Below are 14558 nucleotides of genomic sequence, written 5' to 3' on the forward strand. Positions count from 1 at the left end.
GCCACTTGGCCTCTAAGAATGGGATCTAGTGTGATCCTTTGGGCTGGTGTGTAAGCCATTGGGTATGACCATGGTGTAGCTTCTCTGTGCCTGGGAGTCAGAGACTTCCATAGCATGCATAAGAGGCAGTAGGGGCCTTGCCAGTCACATCATTTGGTCCTCTTACCACCTGTTCACACCTTCTGAAAGCATAGATTGGGCCTTCCTTACCACATCCTGTTTTCTAAAAGAACCTCTCTAGGCTACCTGGTCGTGAATGACCTTTGCAAATATTTAGTCTCAGCTAGTTCTGCTTATGCAACTGACCTTTCTCTCCCACTGCAAATAGACACACTCACACACTTCCTCCTCCCTATTATACAGGACTAACTGTACCAGAAACACGCACTCCAAACAAATTGTGATGAACATCAAGATGTGAAATCCCGTGCATTCCAAAGCCACTTGAAGCCCCTGTTCAGACCAGAATGATTTCTGACCCCTTTCTCCAGCAGTGGTACTGGAGTGGTGGCCTCCTCCTTGGCTGGGCCATTGGAAGAAACTGCCTCCTCCATCCTGCAGTCTTCCTTCTCCCCAGTGCTTGCTCATTTCAAGGGGGCCAGAGGGCAGGGACTTGTCTTCTACAGGTAGAGTTACCAAATTTAGCAATTAAAGTACAGGATTCTCAAATCTGTATTTCAGAGAAACAACAAAAAATGTTTTAGTATAAAAATGGAACATACTGATACTAAAAAATCATTGGTTACTTCTCTGAAATTCAAGTTTAACTCAACATCTAGTATTTTTCTAGAAGCCCTAACTATAGCAGAGAAGGAAGAATGAGGTGTCTGCAGAGTCTCAGCTCCAGCCTGAATGAAAGGTTCCCTGGGGATTGTGGGCTGAGTCAGGGCGCCTGGAGAGCTGACTCAGCATGGCAGCAGGAGGGAGGCCCCTCAGACTGCCTCTCACCCTTCATAGGGTCCTGGCTCAGGGCCTCCCGGTACCCCTACCCTCCACCTCTTGGCCTTTTGAGGGCAGCACATCCTCCCATCTGCTCAAGTTCAAGCTGAGAGTGGGGGACGAGGGGACAAGTGCAGTTGAGGTAAGAAACAAATGCAATCACGATTTGCAAAAACAGACATTTTGGCTTTAATAAGTTATGAAATCAAGGAACCGGATTTTACCATACAGGAAACAAAAGTATGATAAGATGTGATTGGAGTTCAGCACTGTGATGACCCCTGGGACGGCTGCCTGTCCCCAGGGGTGCATACTCACATGCTTCATCTGATAGGCTTCACTATTGAGCACCACTTATATACTCCAAACAAAGAAAAGAACAAGCAAAAAACCTTAGAATGAAAATGAAATGCTTATATGTGAAATTCCATGGGTTTTCCAAAGGGAGTATATCAGCTAACACAAGTCTCCTGTGAACATAGAGTGACTCTCGGGTCCTTTGGCTGATTTTTTAGAACCGTGGACAGAGGGTGTCTGAGTCTCACATGGTGTTGTGAACCTCAGCAGGAACACCTGCTTGTCCTCCCCCGGTGTCAGGAGCCCCCAAAACAGGGATAGATGCTGGCTCTGGAAGCTCAGGACTGTTGCTAAGCCTGCTCTCTAATTGTCCCAATCTCAGTGGAGATGTGCAGTTTCTCAGAGCTGGGTGACACCGTGTTCCTGGGATAGGGAGACCTCTGAGGGTTGCCTAGTTTTGGAGAGCGCTGGATACATGGTCCGAGTCACTGAGTCTAGCATGTGGGGCCATGGCCATGCTGGTCTGCACCTTCCAGAGAGCATCTCTCTCCTTCCAGCAAAAGACAGGTGCTCTAGGCAATGCCCGACCTGAGGCCTCTCTCGACAAGATATCCAGCTCAAAGACATGCAGTCCTGCTTTGCCGGGATCTGAGAATGGAGGGTTCCCACAATGAGGCCCCCAGGCCAGGGTTAGTTATCCCAAACTTCCTTCCATTTGAGAACAAACCCAGCAAGAACTACCCAGTGCTTCAGGCTGTGAATAGCGCCAGCTGCTAGGGGTTCAACCAATGAAGGCAGAGGGGCCCACTTCCCAATCACAGCGACAGGACTGCAAAAGTGCTTTAGTCCCCATCTTACTGAAGAAGAAGGTATACTAGGAGAGATGTTCCATTTTCTCCAGTTTGGTTTTTAGAAGCCAGCAAGCACCTTTAGACCCTGGAATGGGTGTGAGTGTAGGGGGGACATGGTGATGGGGGTGGGAGGTGCAGGCTGTGCCAGGGGCCAGGAGGCTCGGCATCATCCAGTTGGATGGTTATGCATCATCCCAAATATGGTTCTCACCATGGCCTACACCCTTTCTTTGTGCCTCAGACTACACACGCAGACATACCACACACATGCACAGGCTCAGATAGACGGAGCACCTCACAGTGTAGTACAAAGCAGCTGGCACACAGTTATCCTGAGCCTTGGCATTCTTATCCATATATATATAATGGGGTCTTAGACAAGAAAGAATTCTCTAAGATCTTTGACTAGCAAGAATAAAAAAGGTCTAGAACTTTTGTGGATATGAAAAGCCTACAAATTATGTGTCAAGGTTGGCTAAGGAGCTAATGTGCTCCCAGGGTCTGATAGTTTTGGGAAGTTTAAACTGCATGTTAATATCAATGCAGGGAGAGGTAAAAATTAGCCATTGACCTCCCAGCCATCCCCACCCACTCCCTGCTCAATTCTCCCCCATTCACATCTTGCTTACAAAACACTATTCTGCTGAAAATAGTAGTTGTTAAAGTTTGGGAACAGCAAAAGGTACAGCAGGCTCTGCCTACCTCCCACCCAATGCCTGCCATCAGAAGACAAATCTTCCAGTTCCCTGCTGAAACTTCTAAGGATGGAAATGGGGTCAGGACTGGAGTCTTGGGGGGCTCCACAGGGCAAGCCTATCCCCACAAGTGAGGCTGGGAGGCTGGTCTTCAGGAGCAAACCCAAGCCCCATCACAGGCCCCTCGGGCATGACACCTCGGAGAGCCAGGGCCTCGACCCTTCAGTGGGCTTTGCAGCACAGCTTCCCCTGCACTCAGGGAAGGGGGGAGCCTCTCTGGGCAGCTCGGGCTGAGGCCAGGCTGGCTGGAGTGGGCCAGCAAGGCCAGAGTTTATGGAGAGGAGACCTGGGAGTGCACCCCCCTGGCTTCTCCTGCAGAAAATATGGTCTGCTGTTTAGATCTATCCTCAAGACCAGGTTATAGGGTTCTCAGTGCTTTCCTGGGAAGAAGTGGGCAGCTTCACAGCTGAGATGAGGCTGAGCTGTTTAAGCATGGCTGGTGAGCACCAAACAGGTCAGATAGCTTCTCCTGAGTCCTTAATTGGCAACCAGCAGCTCCAGGCCCTAACACACTCCCAGACCTCCTTAAACTGGTCATTAGGGGCTGGGAATGTTCACACAGAAATCTAGGCCACTAGTAAAAAAGCATGCTGTCTGGCAGCAGAGCCAGCTGTCCCAGAGGCAGTGGCGCTGAGCCACTGACTCATAGTGTCTCTCAGGTCGGTCTGGGTCCCCACACCAGCTGTCACACTCACCCTCGCCACCAGCCTGGCCCTTGAAGGCCCAGGAGGTCACAGCCTCCACCTCAATGAGCTCATCTCAACTGACTGGTCAGTTTGTAAACAAGTCACCGTTTCTCCTAAGAGTCCCCATGGGGCTCATGTCCAGGCCTGGGGATTGGAAGGAAATACCACCTCTGAGGAAAGGAAGGTCCCAGTTACTGTTCAGAAACAAATTTCTGCCTGTGTGAGGCAGTCGCCTGCCCGTCTGCCCTCATAGAGAAAGGCTGCAGAGCCCACACTCCCATCTAGCCACACCCAACCCAGCTGAGGGCCTGGCCCACTCTGGGGCTCAGGCACCCATGGGCTCTCCTGCTGTCACATGCTCACAGCCATGTACATAAACATATATACCCTCCTGCCATTCTCCCTCTGTCCTCTGAACACTTTTTGGACTCAGGAATTTTGATGTCAAAGCCCTGACGCAGGATTTGCCATCCCATGGAATACCTCTATAAGCAAGAAAAAAATGCTACTGCTGCTGCCTTTCCATTTTATTAGAACTACCCGAGCATCTCTTTCTTCCTCATCTCATCAATGAGCTCTTGGATTCTTTGGTTTCTGGTCTTCTCGTATGGGCTTGGCCGTCGAGGGATTAGGTTGGGTGGCTGGACCTCGTTGTCCAGGCCACTGATTTTGTAGGGCACGTCCACAGCGTTGGTTTCCGGGTGATCCTTAGTGGTGTTGGTGCTGGAGGCATTGACAGGCACCTCTTGGGGTGTGCTGGGCAGGGGCTGCGCATCCATGACTAGGGTGGGGATGGGGAGGGTGGGCGTGAGCTCTTCGATGTCATTATGCTTCCCAGGTGGTAGCTCTGCCTTGCTGTGTGTGCCAGTGAGGTTGCCGTGCAGGTTACAGGACTTGCAGCACAGCTTGCTGTAGTCTGGGATGGAGCAATAGCGAGACAGGACTTCCATCCTGCAGAACATTGACTTGTCGCCTTGGCAGCGGCCCTCTGAAAGAGAAAAGTGAAACAAGTAACTGAAGGACAAGATGAGGGAAAAGTCATGCCCCCACAGGGAGCAGCTTGCTGCAGGAGGCTTCAGAAAGAGCCCAGAGACAGCGCAGAGGCAAGCAAGCCCACACGGGAAATCTGTGTGGCTTCCTCCTCAGAGGTGCCCTGGACCCCTCCCTGGAGTGCAGTGCACAAGCTGTGAGCAGGCTCCCCTCCTCTTAGCAGCCCCTGGAGTCCAGGCTTTGCAGTGTTCCTCCAAGTCTGGGACAGAAAGAGGCCTGTCTGTTCCTGAGGAATGACTCCACGCTCATGCTACAGAATGGGGCTTGGGCAGATCTTCACACATGATGTCCCTGTGACAACCCCAATGAAACTGGGTGGTAGAGTTTGGCTCTGCAGTAATCTCTAATCAGTAACTACAACAAAACCACATCTAAAAGAACCAATTCCTAAAACCCGATAGAGCAAGCACCAGAGCCTTGGCGGTGGCCTCCGTATGCTCCTCGCCTTCATTCTCATCCTCACCCAACCTCCTCAAAGATCATTGTCTCTGAAAAGTGTCTAAAGGGAAATTAAATATTACCCTCACCTGTGTGGGCTTTCTTTTCCTTGCCTCAGTGCACCTGAGAGCCCTGTCCTGCCCCATCCAACCACGGCCCTGTGCGTTGGGATCTGGCCATTTCCCAGTACTCTGCTCCTCACTTGATGCCTTCACATGGCAAATCCTTCTGCCCAGCATGCCCTCCCTTCTCTTCCCTGACCAGGACACTGGTCATCCCTGGTCCAGCCCTCAGGAAGCCCGACTCTCCTTGGAGGCTGTGCTGTCTCCCTGACATGGCTGCCTTCTTCTGGCTAGCTCCGACTCTGCAGCTACACTGAGTCAGCCCATCCCGCTCCTCTTGTTCTCCCCCCTTACTCTCTGTGTCTCCCCAGATTCCCATTCCTTTTACCTTTCCCCCATCACCTCATTTCACATACTACACAGAAATTGAGATTATTTGCAAAAATTCATTCAGCGTGAAAGAATGAATCACATCATGGGGTATTTGATCTTATAAACAAATTCCCAATCATTAACCTTAGTGGGCCCAACTCTGCCTACTGTGTTTCTCTGCTCACACACACTCTGCTCTCCACAGCAAGGACCCTAGCCTTCTCCACAGAAACTCGGCTGTGCCCTCCCTCCCCTCACTCTCCTAGGTTGACCTTGTCTCTGTCTCTGACTGAGAGGGAAGACAGAGGGGTGGAAGGGCAGCCCTGGGATGGGAGACCTCCTGCAGAGTCACTGCGCCAGCCCTGCAGCATTCAGGGATCCTGGCTCTGACACCCATCTGTGTGGCCACTTAGCTGCATGCCAACCCCAAACTCCCCAAGGTTTAGGTTTATGGACACAGTTTCCACCTAGATACCTCATAACCCCAATAGTCCCTAAGCTGCCTGAGATACCACATGTCTGGACCAAGCCCATGGTCTCTGCAGGCACTGTTGGTTTCAGAGAATGGCCTTTCAGATGCACACCCCATCCAGTCATGTCTGAGGCCACCAGTATTTCCTCCTGCACCTTTCGGATATGTACATCCACGATTCCCTCTCCCACCTCCACGGGCTGTGGCTACACCATCTGCCTGCCTGTCTACCGTGAGAATGTTTTTCAGTTGGAGATGTGGCCGTGTTACTGTCCTGAATGAGGCCTGTGCATTTTACCTGGTTGTTTTTCTACCGAAGACCTGTCCGTCTCACCTCTCTGGCTCTGCTCAGGCCTCCAGCTGAACAGTGCTTTTCTGGCCACAGGCCTTTGCAAACACATTGCCTCCCTCTCCCTCTAGCTGCCTCTCAAGCATTGCCAACTCCCCCAGCCCCAGGTCATTAAATCCCACCAGTCTGGGTCTTCTGGGGCTGCAACTCTGCCCTTCCCTGCACTGCATCGCAGTAGCGGGTTCACATTTAACTGTCAGATAAGGTGACAGATGACTTGCCCATTATCCCGAAAGCTCCAAAGGGCAGAACCAAGAGCTGTGTTGCATGTCCCTCTATCCCCAGAACAAGTAAATATGCAAATGTGAGCAATATAAATGTAAATAACTGAGGAAATCCAGGAAAGGAAATTTATGCATTTACCACCGCCACGTAACAGGCAAGAACACACAGAAGCACCTACCACCAGAGCAGGGAGCCACCAGAGCAGGGAGCCACTCGGGTTCTGAGCTTCTAAGTGTGGCTGGCTTCAGGACCACAATGTGAAGAAATAAACACAGATCGGCTCTTCTGGAAAAGGCTATCTTCCTAACCTTGACACTGAGCTCGTACATTAAAGGCTCACGCCACGGAAGGAGAAAGGCAGACGGTGGGCAAGGACCGAGGGCAGTTTCCAGAAACCAAACTGGAAGATCTAGAGGCATGGCTTTCAGGGTTTTAAAACTGTTAGATGAAATTGTATACAGATACCCAAAATATGAGACACACGAAATCAGAGTGGTCTCTGCTGGGGTGGGGTGGTGGGGTGGTGAGGATGATGGGACAGCTTGGGAGGGGCTTAGAGAGCCTCCCCCTCCCTGACCATGCCCCTCCTTGGTGGCCACACCCATTCCTGGAATCCATCCCATTTCTGGCCTCCACTGAGGTGAGCTGGGTGAAAACCACTGGTCCCAGGCCGCAGGGAGACCCAAGGGAGCTTTTGATTAGAGCAGGTACACACTCTAATCATTGGCTGGGCTCGGGGAGGGGCAGAGGCACAGGATGAGGATGGAGCCTGGCCTGGCAGCACTGTGGGGAGTGGGGCCAGTCCTGCCACAGGCAATGCCCTCTCCTGTCCCCAGAGCCTTTTCCCTTGCTCATAACAAGGTCGGAATTAAGCATCTCCCTCACTTGTCTTCCACTAGGCTGGGATCCTGAGAAGCAGGCATCACAGCAGTCTAGGGCAGGGGCCAGCCCTCTGCATCCTCCCAGCAAGTCAGTCTCTCTAACTGGTTTTGTAAATTAGGTTTTATTGGAGTAGGACCGCCATTCATTTGGCTGTTTGCCCTCTATAAAGGCAGAGTTGAGTGGTTGCAAGGGAGACCACATGACCCCCAATGCCTAAAATATTTGCTATGTGGCCCTTTAAAGAAAAAGTTTGCCAACTTCTGGTCAGGTGCTTGGTGGTGTTCCAGGGCCTGGGGGCAGAGCTGGCCACAGAAAACACTTGGCACTGGGACTGAGTCATGGACCCACTGGGACAGGCGTCCTCTCCCTGCCACAGCTGGGCTGGGACCAGGCTTCCCCCTTCAGGGTGCCTCCCTTCCAGCCAGCTAAGATGTTGGACTTCTGGGTCTTTAAACAATGGGCTACATTCCTTTAAGTTTTTTTAAATTAAAATAAGTCAGTGAGTAAACAAATAATTGAGACAGCTGCTGGCTGAGAGCTTGGCCAGGCTAGTATCAGCCTAGATAAATTACAAAACAGTCGTGACCCACCAGTCTTAAAAGGACATCAATGACTGTGTATTTTTAAGTAGCATCACTGAGCAGAGAGCCCTGTGACATGAAGATGAAATTATGCTACTGAAGACTGAGTGACATGGACTGGCTCAGGATCTCTACCAAGATTGTCGCTTCCGGTTCATGATACTTGATCTTCAGCCATTTCCAGCAGCCATGACCTGGTGAGACCCACCACCTTGCAGGGAACAAACTGCCCACTCTGCAAGGCAGTGGGTTAGGAAAAAATTTTATACTACTACCATTCGTATAAAGCTAGTGGGGTAAAAAGGTCACCCTAATGAAGACACAAAGAAAGTTTTACATCCTCTTAAGTCAATTTGTAATTCCAGTTGTAATTCATCCAATCCCCGGGAGGCACTCCTGATTGCAGGGGTCTGAGTTGGAGAGCGAGGAGCAAGCATGCCGTGAGAGATGCTGGAACTCGTGCAGGTGAGACTTAACTGAGGTGGCCACGAGGGACATGGGGATGAGGACAGGCTGTGGCGTGGTGCTTGGCCATGCTGGTGAGCAACTGAAACCACCTTTGTCCCCCACACTTGGGAAAAGGCTGGGATGGAGAAAACGTCATCCTCTTTTCTTGGTTGTCACGTACCATTTCTTCTTTCAAAAGATTGTGTGAAAAATCTCCCGGGCACATGTCCCTTAGCTGCCTGCAGCTCTGGCCAGGCCCGCTGTAGTGGGGGTTTCTGCTAATCTGTCCTGGCAAGGAGACTGAGAAAACATAGTTCCATCCAACAGAAGTTGTCTTGGCCTCTTTGTGTCCCTTGAGCTGGAATCCCTTTCAATGGCCAGAGCTCTGGGAAGGCTGGACTCTGCCACAACTACTGTGACCCCTACCGTGCAAACAGACACCTGGGGCTTGGCACTGTGCCCCGAAGTCCACATCCACGGGGCAGGGTGGCCTGTGATATACTTCCTCATGATCTTCCTCCTTGCAGGGGACTCCTTCACAGGAAAGGGAGAAGAGAGATACTGGCAGAGCACCATTCAGACCCAGATGAGGCAGTTCCTGTGGGACCCTGGCCTTCTGTCTGGTCCTTGTTAGCAAGGTGATCAAACACACAGGCCTCAGGAGACACAGCAGATGCAGTGAGTACACACACCCATGAGTGTCGCAGGCCAGATGCCCAGAGCCACAGCTGCCTTGCCTTCTCCTGATTCAGACTCTCCTGAGCCACACGGGCACCTCTCCTGTCCTGAACAGAGAGCTGAGGGCTGCCCCAGCAGCCAGGTGGTGGCCTGAGGGTGGCTCAGGGTACTGTGACCTGGACTAGCCCTATCTCAGATACGGACCTCCCATTTCCTCTTCACTGGCTCTGAGCCCCCCCTTCCTGACACAAGAGCACTGATGAGGACGGAACACAGACGTTCCTGGAGGTACTTGTTTAGCTCAGTTGGTTCAGAACTCAAAATCATGGTGGAGTGTCTCCATAGGACAGAGGGAGCTGTCTCAGTGGGAGAGGGACCCTAAACATCTCCATTGGGCAGGGGAAAGGGGCTAGTAAAGTCACACGAATCAGAAACCAAGGAACTGATGGGACAGAAGGGCACTCACGGCTCTGTGCCCTTGGCCATAGAGAGGACAGAAGGAGCCAGCCAGCAGCTTGCCAAACCCAAGTGCCTGTTTCACTGAACTTTTATTTAGTTTATTTGTGGGCTGCATGACAAGAAGCCTTTCCAGCATTAGTAAGAATAAAAGGTCATTTTCACAGTCACTTTGGCACACGCTCATGTGGTCTCATAAAAATACCAGAAAAGCAACAACAATGGAACCAATAGAATACGTCATAAATACATAGAAAACACTAATAAAATATCCCTGATAAACCAAAGTGCATATAGACAGAAAGAACAATGTCCAGGAGTGCCCTGCACCTTCCCAGAGTCACTTGTGTCACTCGCACGGCCTAGTCCAAGGTGAAAGTTAACAGTCGTGAGAGTTAGTTGTGTTACACACCAAGTATTTACATAACAGTAATCAGCGCCGGAGGGTGGGTGGGGTTGGTGGGCTGCTATGCACAGGTGGACAGTGCAGGGTGTGCGGGGGGTGTGACAGCAGGGGTGCTACACGGGTCACTGAGGGGCCACACGTATCACCCTCTGGAGTAAGGCAGAGCTGTGGGAGCGCCGCAAGGGCTCCAGCAACAGTCAGCGCCCACTGGCCAGCGAGTCTCCTTCCAACACAGGGGCCTGTAGGCTCAGGTCAAGGGGCCCTGGCAGTCAGGCTGCCTGCCTGGGAAACCCTATCCTTGGCCACAGGTGGGTAACTCGGACCTCCTCCCCCGCACCTGCACTGCTGGCCTCCTACCTGGCTCATAGCCCTGCTGAAGCTGGAGTTAGCAGCCAATTCTGTTACCTTTCAACTTTAAGGCATTTTCTACATAGTTTTGTCTAAGCAAAAAAGCAATAAAAATTGAGGTAATTCTGTAGTTGTTCACACTGGCAGGTGGCCGCATCTGCATCAGACAGTCTCTCATTCTCACTCGTTCACCCCTGTGGATGGGTCATGTCGCACAATGAGAAAAGGCCATCAGAACTAATGGACAGAGAGTGGGAGAGGTGGTACGTCCCTACGTACCACAGAGGGACACATCCCCACTTGACCCAAACTTGCCCGAGAGGGCAGGGAATGAGGGCAAGGGCTGTGTGAGTCAGACACAAGGCCCACAGGAAGCAGCCACAGTCACACGAGTCAGGAGGACACACTGAGCGCAGGGGCAGCAGCAGCAGCAGCAGCAGCAAGGCAGTGGGAAGCCCCTGATACACTGCCAGACCCTTTGGGCTTGGCCACCCCTCACAGCAGTGCAAAACCACAGGCCTTCAGACTCTGGCCTCATGGTGGTAGGTGCGTTGAAAGGGGGTGGGCAGGCTGCCCCTTGACTTCCAACCTGCAGCTCCAGCTTGGAGGGCCATGGCCCCGCGAGGCAGTCACCAAGTGGTCACATTCATACCCTGGCCTCTGGCCCCTCCAGCACCATGACAGATCTTTGACCCTTTATAAGCCATCACCAGCCAGGTCCTGGCCCCCCTGCAAGAGGCCACTGCCTGGGCCATGCCTCTGAGGCTGGCCCTCCTGGCCAGGCAGCCAGGTGGCTCCGGAGGAGGTGGTCGAGCACAGAGGCCCAGGAGAAAACAGATTCAACCAGAGCTCTCAGAAAGAGTCAGGGGTATTTTCCATATAGAGAGAGGAAGGGAGCCCAGGGCAAGCTCCACAGGGCGCAGGGCATGCACTGGAGGGCAGAGGCAGAGTTATAAACGGGCCGGTTACTTGACGAAGTCTTCTGGACCGGCGCATCGGGGTCCGGTCGGGACAGCCACTGAACCACATAGCTCTTCTGGGAGGGGTCAGAGATGTTTCCTAGAGGGAAGAGAAAGGGGCTGAAGTTGCTGAGGCACCAGGCCAGTGCCCCCTGCCCCGCCCATCTGTTCCACAGATCCCTGTGTCCTTGGGAAGGTCAACAGAAGGGCATTCAAGGCTGTCCTTTGTGGCAAGTGGGCCCAGCCCCCTGCCTCTCTTCCGCCCCTGGGTGTCAGCTGTAGCACGGGGCTGTGTCTGGTCTGTGCACTGCTCCAGTCTGCTCTAAGGCCGAGCCATGTGCCTGCCGTCTGCTCCAGTGGGAAGGAAGCAGGGACCAAGTGCACCTGGACCTACCACCTCTCCCCACAGCTGGGGCAGGCACACCTGGGCTCCCATCTCCATAGACAGAACTTGTACTGGGGTCTGTGTCTTGAGCTGTTCCCAGGACCCAAAGAGGTAATGTGTCTGGCACTTGCCAAGCTGTCTGCATGTCGCTAGTGCTCTGGTTGTTCTCTGAGCAGGACACAGGGCTCCTGTCTGGCCGAGTCTGTTGTGCAGTCACTGTGAGTCTGGCTCCATCTCCCAGACCAACAAGGAGTGTCAGGAAGGCAGGCTGGGCTGAGTCTGCTGCATCCTTCACCAGGGCCTGGCCTGGCCCAGAGAGGGGCTGTTCCTTCCATTTCCCACAAGGGAGAGGGCCTGGCCCCAACCTGGGAGGTCTCACCTTCTACTTCAAGGTCAGGGATGCTGAATCTGGGCCACTTGTGGGAAGACCATTTGCCTGGACCAGCACCACCTCACCCCCGCCCGGCCCTGGGGCTTGCACGCTGGAGCGCAGGGAATAGGGCAGCAGAGGGCATACCGGAACAGGGACCCAGCCTGCAGATCCTTGCTGTCTGAGGTCGCTCCTCCCGGCAGATCCCGAAGCTGCCCTCTGCTGTGCGGCAGAGCACAGGCCGCTCCTGGGTGCCATTGCCACAGGTTACCGAGCACTGCAGATGGAGAGTCACCAGTCAGGGCCCACCTCCCATGCTGGGCTGGAGCTGGAAGAGCTCCATACACAGGTGACCCCACTGCATGTGGGAGGTGGTGAGGGGCAGGGGGGTGTGGACTAGAGGCCTGCCCAGCCTCGGACAGGTGCCTCAGTCTCCTGGGACTCTGAGGAGGGGATATTCATGCTTATGTCTCTGAGTTACTGTGGGCACAAGCGATTATGCAGGACCTGACATTTCTGAATGCTCTGGCTATAGGAGGCCAACCCAGGAAAACCTGCTGTGCACTGTGGACCCCTGGGAAAGCTCTGAGTCCAGGAGGCTTCCTCAGCTTCCTGCCACACAAGGCTCTACTAGCACCCTGGATGGCCCCTCTAGCCCTTGCCACCCCCCCTCCATGCCCTGCCTTCTCTGTGGGGAGGAGCCAGCAGCAGCAGTCACACCCAGCCCCCTGACTTGGCTCACAACCCACCCTGCCCTGAGCAAGGACAATTTTCAAGTCCTTGTCCTGTGGGTGGGAAATGGTGGAGTCAGAAAAAAAAAGGCCTGTGTGCAGGACTGGCCCTTGGACAGCTCCCGAAAGCCAAGTCCATGGAGTGTCCTGTCTGGTGAGAGTGCTCTCCTTGCCTGAGGCCTGTGGGTGTGCTGCGCCAGTCAGTAACGCCAGCACCAGCATTTCTGCTGAGCACCTGCCTTGCTGCCGGGCCTGAAGCTTCTGTGATGGCCACCATCCCACACAGGCACTGTAGGCCTATGGGACTGACCCCCAGTGGAATCCCTGGACACCCAGGCTGGGGAGGTTCTGGGTTGGCAGTTGTGGTGTGCTGTCACATGTCATTGCTGGGAGAGTTAGGTGCCTCCCTGGTGAATGCATTGGAAGGGGCACCTGGAGGCATGTGCTGGGCTCCCTCTGGCCTTTGCCATGCATTTCTCTCTCTCCCTGAATGTGCTCTGAGCATTACTGGTCATAACCAACAGCCATGCACGCACCACCCTCTGGGTCCATGGTCCTTCTAGAGATAGCTGGCTCTGAGGCTGGTCTGGGCTGTGTGCTGGGGTCAGTACTTGGCCAGCTCAGTCCTGCCCCCAGAGCTGTTCCTCATTCCTGGAGACCAACCTCGCTGCTCTTCCCAGCCAGAGTCTGAGCCCTCCTTTGTCCCTGATCCCTCCTGCCACCTTGGTCAGCTCTCTGGACCACACATCCACTCCAAGCAATGAGAATCTGGGACCTCTGAGGAACCAGGAGCCTCAACTACCCTCAGCCTCCTGGGATTCTAGGCACTTGGAGCACAGGGGAGCCCTGGCCCTGAGGACACACATTCCAGAGCACGGACTGCTTGTCACCATGGGTGCCCTGAGACCTACAGGGTGTGATTATGGCACAAACTGTACCCAGACAGACACCTCGGTCCTACCGAAGCTTGGTTTGGGGGCCGAGAACACAGGGCCAGGGGGCCAGAGGGACTACTTACCTGGGACCAGGGTCCGGTTTGCCACCGACCAGGACAGAGCTCACGGTTGCAGGGCCGGCGGCCCTCGGGCCGGGCATCATTACAGTGCTTGGTGTGCACAGAGCGGGTGGTGTTGTTGTGTAGCGGCTGAATGCAGCGCACGGAGCGGACCTGTGTGCCTGTGCGCCCACAGCTCTGACTGCACGGCTCCCACTCACCAGAGACCCATCTGCCAGGGCAGAGTGGCACACGGTCAGGCCCCCATGGCCTTGGTGGACAGAGGGAAGGCCTCCTGCTCCCCTGGGCATGACTTTCTGATTTTCACAAAGGTGCCCCTGCCCCACCCAGGTCCTGCAGATAAGGAACCCTACACATGTCCACCTCTGCAAACCCCATGGGGGCAGCTGGGGATGGCCCAGGCTGAGAGACACCATCAGCCTCTGTCCCTTCTGTGGCTCTGGCTCTGCCCTCAGCTTCTGCTAATGTCACCAACCCTTCTAGGCAGACCTGTCCCCACATGTCCCCACCTAGTACCAACCGTCGTCCCCACTCAGGGCCCAGACATGCAGCCCTGCCAGACCTTGAGGCTGGGGGTCAAGGACACAGCTGCTGTTGTAGGCTGTCTTGGAAACAAAACACCTCTCAGAGGACCGGAAGATAGCCCTGTATCCTGAGTCTCAGTTTCCCCACCTGAGCAGTACCACTCAGCATCTCTGATATGCCCAGTAGTCTTCTAGCTTCTTGAGTCTGAGCAGGGATGGGTCTCTCAGACTTGGGGGATGTGAGGCCTGTAGCCACTCGGGCCAAATTCCTCACATCCCT

The 14558-nt window shown here is 53.8% G+C and overlaps 1 protein-coding gene across 1 annotated transcript in view; it reads right to left on the bottom strand.

The window, feature by feature from the left end:
• Positions 1–1462: 1462 nt before the first annotated feature.
• Positions 1463–14558, bottom strand: part of ADAMTS2 (ADAM metallopeptidase with thrombospondin type 1 motif 2) — a 256584-nt gene continuing 243488 nt past the window's right edge. The window contains exons 19-22 of the mRNA XM_028534523.2: positions 13758–13965; positions 12156–12285; positions 11264–11353; positions 1463–4516 (exon numbers count right to left, since the gene is read on the bottom strand). Coding sequence (XP_028390324.1) covers positions 4065–4516; positions 11264–11353; positions 12156–12285; positions 13758–13965 — 880 coding nt within the window. The 3' untranslated portion in view covers positions 1463–4064. The remainder of the gene's footprint in view (positions 4517–11263; positions 11354–12155; positions 12286–13757; positions 13966–14558) is intronic.

Source organism: Phyllostomus discolor, chromosome 8, assembly GCF_004126475.2.
Source record: "Phyllostomus discolor isolate MPI-MPIP mPhyDis1 chromosome 8, mPhyDis1.pri.v3, whole genome shotgun sequence".
Classification (NCBI taxonomy): domain Eukaryota; kingdom Metazoa; phylum Chordata; class Mammalia; order Chiroptera; family Phyllostomidae; genus Phyllostomus; species Phyllostomus discolor.